Raw genomic sequence first — 5,882 nt, 5'->3', positions numbered from 1 at the left:
CTGAGCCTTGTTGATTGCTTCTCTTTTGGTCCCTTTTCATTTGCTTGCTCTATGATTCGTTATAATAGCATGCTAGATGTTCTTAGATTCAATCCAAAAAAGCTTTGTTTGTGCCAAGGTATGAACTAAAACATCAATATCAGTCGAACCTAATCATGTCAAGGTCTAAATTATTGCCTATCTGCCAATATAATAGCATGCTAGATGTTCTTAGATTCGATCCAAAAAAGCTTTGTTTGTGTTCCTGTCAATTTTAGACGTGCAAGTAGCTTGATAATTTGCTTTCCTTTTTGTTCAGTACATACATACAGTTACACCATAAGCTCATCAATTTGCTCTGATTAAATTAGCAAACCTGAAGCATGTAAGGATTCACGTGAGTGAAAGTTCACTTTCTTTCAGGAGAAAAGAACTTTTAGTTAATACCCGTAGAATTTGGTAAGGCCAATAATTATATCCTTTCATAATCATCAAGTTTGCTACACTTAGTCATAATAAAGTATTCTATTTTTTTCGTTTTTCACTGTGGCATTGCAATGGATATTGTTCTTTTACTAGCAGTGTGCTGAGTGTGCACGCAAAGTACAGGTCATTTTTAGTGGCAAGGGTTGAGAATTACCATAATGTTAATATGTTGAAGAACCTGATAAAATATATAATTATATATTTGACACTTTTTATACTGATTCAAGTGAAAAATGTCATAATTCTAACAGATATTTGCATCTGCACCAAGTGCGGCATGCATTCATCCTCATCCTGTCCTGAATGTACCATGTACTCTGTATTTAGAAAAGACTAGGAAGTTAAGAATACCATGTGGCACCGGAGCAGCCTAAGGGCCATTAGTTGGGAATAAGATGCAATGGGTATCTGAGTTTAAGTGGTAGCTTCGCACTTTGCAGTATGGTGATGTCACTCTTGGTGTGATGGTCACTCATCGAGCGTGTCAACTACATACAACAGCTCTATCCAGCAAATTTTCTTTTGATTTTGCTTTATTCTATTGATCAGATTTGCCAAGTCATTTTTCCTTAAGAGGTATTTAGCATTGCCAAATTTATATATTTACCTAAATTTAATCTTGACCCGATTTGCTCTGGTCAATACATGCATGATGCCTTTTCTTTTCTATATACTGGATGCAGGGTTAGTTTACCTTTTAGACTCTGAGTTAGATTAGCCGCACCTGTGTATACGTTTGATAGATGAGCTGTGTCAGGTTGTAGGTACTGCTGAGCACAAAGCTATAGTTGGATATAATATTGGATTTACAATCATTTTATGCAAGAGTTCCAGTATATTTCAAATTTTGTTTCATAGAGAAGCTCCATCATTGGAACCAGTATATGTCTGCTAATAAAACCCTTTTGTACGATGATGGTTTTTAGGAATTGATATTCCAATCAATCTGCTGATGCGGTATTTGTGGGAGATGAAGAGTACCGACGGGTTCAAATCTAGGGGCCATCTTTCTCGAGCTACATTCATGCTTCACAGCAGTTCACCTTCCCACAATTGCTCAGGCTGCACATCTGCTGGCTTATGTGAGTATGGGTGCGTTTATCTTGCAGTTCTTTCTAACTGAGTATTATTGCAGATTCCAAAATAGGACTAACTTCTGCTTGTTTTCTAATCTATTCATTGTACCTCAAGGTGAACCAATCTATCCCACGAGAGCCTATTTTTCTTAATTCTACAATAGAGGATGCCGTGGTTTTAGTTTTTTGCTTTAATGTGGGCTGGTTAGGAATTAGTTTTTCTTGAAAGCTAATGCTGTTGCACAATGTCTTTTTTACCGTTTCAATTTTATTGGGAAAAAAATGATGCTTTTCATAAATTGTGCTAATTTGAACATGAGTTGTGCGTGTTGATCTAAATGTATTCGAAAAATGGTCTGGTTGCGGAACATCTAGTACACAATTTTTTATTCAAGATGGAACAAGTTTGTTATCGATATTCCTGTAAATGGTTTGTATAGTTTGTATTGTTATTAAGCAAACATATGGTTGTATGGTTATCGGATTTCAAAGGTCCCGCGACGGCATCAAGATAGTCTTTTTCTTTTTGAATTCCTGATATACCATTTAACTTCACCAAACAGAACAAAGATAGCTATGAAAAGGAGCGTGTATAATTGAAATACTTGTGTGATGTCTACACTGTTGTCCTCATATATCCGCTATTCATGTCAATCCAGTAGACACGGTTTTGTTATTATGTGCTGATATGCTCTGCAATTTAGTAACAATAATCTTGCATAATGCCCTCATATATCCGCTATTCATGTCAATCCAGTAGACATGGTTTTGTTATTATGTGCTGATATGCTCTGCAATTTAGTAACAATAATCTTGCATAATGCAGACTAACATGGCCAGATGGTATACTGCATTGGGTTTTCCCTTTCGGTTAAGATTACCATGTGTTCCAATCTGCCCCTAAATATATTTATGTTCACTCTTTCAATACTTACCTTACTCTCGCCCCTTGCGCCATCGGCGCAACGGGTCATCTAGTATGAAGAACAGCCTGCAAGCATACAAATGTACATTCGAGATGGCACAAGGATTATAAGAAGGTTATAACAGTGAAGGACAGGGGATTTGTTTTGATACTATACTACGCAAGTTCCTTTTCTAGAAAATTGACGCATGACTCTCCAGGTTTCCAGTCTGAATATTTGAAAATATATAATGATAGTCAAAGTTTTGAATGTTTAACTAGGCCCTATGACAGACCATGTAAACTCCGCATGGTCAAGATAAATTCTGAGAAAGAAGATTGACACAACTCTCAGTTAATGGCATCTCCCATAGGGTCTATCTACAGTTCATAACTCAATGGCCCAGCTCCCTAAGCAAGCAGCGGAAAAAAATGCAAAGGAAAATGAATATTACATCACAAATGTTCTTCAAGATCTTCCATTTTCTTAAATAATTTAGGGAACAGAGTTTTCCTAACCCATGAGAAAATCTACAACTTTGTATTCATATCTCATAAGATGTAAGCAAGTGGCAGTAATATCCTAAAATACACAACAATGATGATGAGGTATAGTCATCTACCATGAATTTGATCTAAAGTTGTTCTAGTGCTGAGCTACATTATACAAACAGAGAACTGACAGTGATGTGATTAATATGTATCCACATTCTATACATTTTTTCTAGCAAACCTCACTACCGAAGCAGCTAGTCCTGAAGTTGATTCCATCTATGAACAAGTGAGTAGACCTTCCATGCAAATGCCTGCGGGAATGTCACCTTCCCGCTCTACTGTCTCCAGCACCGCTCGGTAAAGCTTTGTCCATGAGCATCCATCGCCTGTCCCAACTACATCCCAGAAAGTTGGATTGGGGCTCGGTGGGTATGCAGCAACTACTAAGTTAGTAATGCTGCCCACTTTGACAGCCGGCCGGGGGAAGTCCAATGCCAGGTTGTCGACTTTATGCTCGTAAATTTTCCCGTTCCTGTCGACTTTGTACCTGGATGTGCCACTGAAGCAGCCATATGATTCCCACGGGACACGCGGTGTGCCCCACAGTTCCCACCGGACAACTATCGAGGTTTCTGTTAGTTGCCAAATGCGTGATACGTCGAGCCCAATTTCACTGAATAGTAGACGTCCGTGGAATCTGAGAGCCCAGAAGATTGTTTTGTAGTTGTCAATCCCATGGAAAGTGTTCAGCGGATCAACAAATGTGATGTCTTCGCTGCAATGGGATGTAAAGAATGTTTATAGTCTCCATTTTACAAGAGTGTGCTAGAGTGCATCTACAACGAATAGAAGTTTGCAAGAAATGAAATATATGCAGTTAGCATTCCTGTCAGGCATAACCCGAACCATTCTCGGTTGTTTACTTGGTTGTATTAGTACTAGGTCACATACTGTCGCAATTGCTGATGATGGACTGTCACTGTCACTGCCCTCTTAGTGGCCTTAACCTCTTGTAAATTTTTTAAGCCAGTTCATCAATTGATTCAATTCCAATCATGAATACGATATATTAGCAGTTAATAATGGGATAATAGAACAAATGCCTATCACATCCAGGACTCTGAATCATAACTCGTATGAGTGGCAAGCTCTATTAATTTCTGCACGAATAGCCATTTTATTAACACTGAAATTGGTACTAGCTGCACATCACAATTTCAGTTCAAGTTTCAGCTTTAATTCCTGGAACTGCGGAGCTATGATTTGGATGTAAGATGTTTCCATGACTGATTACCAACGAGTTTTTTAGATAACGAATCAGACAAAACACACCAGTAATAGTATTATTTAAAGAAAAAAAAGGCACAAAACAGTCATACAGGAAAAGGGAAGGCACTCACCGGTAGATGTCGTAGTTGGGTTCCCGGAGAAACACGGCCGGCAGGTCGTCCCGCAGCGCGCGCACCGCCGCCCCAAGGTTGAGGTAAAAATCCGACCTTCGCGGGTCCCCGCCGCCGCCGCCGCCGCCGCTCGCAGCCCTGTTCCTGGTCTCGGCGGACTTGGCCGTGGGGGCTTCTTGCTGCGAGGCGCTGAGGAGGAGCGGGAGGTTGAGGTGGGTCGGCGCCGCGGCCTGCGCCGAGCCGGCCCCGTGGAGCCTGCCGCCTCCGTGGCTGGGCAGGCCGAGCTGGGGCTTGAGGGGACTGGGCGGCGGCGATCTGCAGGGAGGCGTGGTGAGCTTGGGGAGGAGGAAGGCCATGGCTTCCTGCTCTCGTATCGTGTCCCCTCGATTTTTCTCTCCGGCTGATCTCGATGTCTACCGCGGCTTGTCTTCTTCTCCTGCGGCTGCCGGCCCTAGGTTGAGGTGTTCCATGTAGAAGCTTCAAATTGGGTGCGAGAAAGCAGGGCGATTTTGAGTGGCTGCCGAGGCTGCAGCGAGCCTGTGTGGGATGGGAGAGAGACGGCCGGAGACGTTACACTGAATGCGGTTAAAAATTCCGAGTCGGCATCTTTTTTTCTGAGTCGGCATCTGGCTTTTCTTCCGAGACAAGTGGCGTTGGCCCCAAAGTTTGGTAGTTTAGGCCAGTTTGAAATGTATATGGCGTGTTTAGTTGCCTCCATGAGGCCTAACCAGGCCCGCGCGGGAAAGAAAATGATCTATTTGGTTGTCTGCATACACTGTTGGGCCTGCATGGCACGATGTTTAAAGCATTCTTGGGCCTGGCTCCCTGGAAACGCTCGAATCGGCATTTTCTTCAGAGCCAGGCCCGAGCGGTGCACGTGAGCGACGGCGGCTGCACGCACGCGACCATGCTTGAGAAGCCGCGTTGCTTCCCGAAGAGCCTCACCGCCCCTCACCGCTCCCTCTCTCCACTCTCCCCCACTCTCCCAACTCTCACCGGCGGCGGCGGATCGGAGGAGAGCAAGAAGACCACCAGACTCCATCACTGGTGAGTGGATCATCTCTTGGCCCGCGGCAATGGCGGTAAGCACTTTTCTGTTCGTCATGCACTACTTTTTCGCGTTTGATTCGGCGGTAGATTCGATCCACGGGGGAGAGGGGAATGGGGAATAGAGGTAGATAAGCATGGCAGTTCATACGAGTTCATACTAGTTCATGCAAGATTGGAAGAGAGATAGATGTGGATGGAGTAGAAGGGGGATTAGGGAATTGGGGGTACACAACAGACACTAGCTAACCGCCGCGGCCATCACCAGCGTGCGGAGCGGTGGGTCAAGTGGTTGGCCTTCATCTTCTTGTCCATCGACGTGCGGGCCGGCGGGTCGTCATCACTCTCGGAGGAGTCGGCCTGGCTCCGACGCCCCCATCGATGACCTCCGGCGGCAGGATTGCCGTCTCCAGTACACTACGGCACGGCGGTCATTAGGAGCCCAGTAGTTCTTGTACTTGGACCACCTCTTCCTCTGTTTAGCGTCATCGGAGA

At 43.8% G+C, this 5,882-nt stretch overlaps 1 protein-coding gene across 1 annotated transcript in view; it reads right to left on the bottom strand.

Moving 5' to 3' along the window:
• Positions 1–4,888, bottom strand: part of LOC119365377 (probable leucine-rich repeat receptor-like protein kinase At1g35710) — an 8,655-nt gene extending 3,767 nt beyond the window's left edge. The window contains exons 1-2 of the mRNA XM_037630993.1: positions 4,341–4,888; positions 3,237–3,715 (exon numbers count right to left, since the gene is read on the bottom strand). Coding sequence (XP_037486890.1) covers positions 3,237–3,715; positions 4,341–4,696 — 835 coding nt within the window. The 5' untranslated portion in view covers positions 4,697–4,888. The remainder of the gene's footprint in view (positions 1–3,236; positions 3,716–4,340) is intronic.
• Positions 4,889–5,882: the final 994 nt, after the last annotated feature.

Source organism: Triticum dicoccoides, chromosome 2B, assembly GCF_002162155.2.
Source record: "Triticum dicoccoides isolate Atlit2015 ecotype Zavitan chromosome 2B, WEW_v2.0, whole genome shotgun sequence".
Lineage (NCBI taxonomy): Eukaryota > Viridiplantae > Streptophyta > Magnoliopsida > Poales > Poaceae > Triticum > Triticum dicoccoides.
The sequence above is the reverse complement of the archived record's forward strand: the minus strand, read 5'-3'. Positions and strand labels throughout refer to the sequence as shown.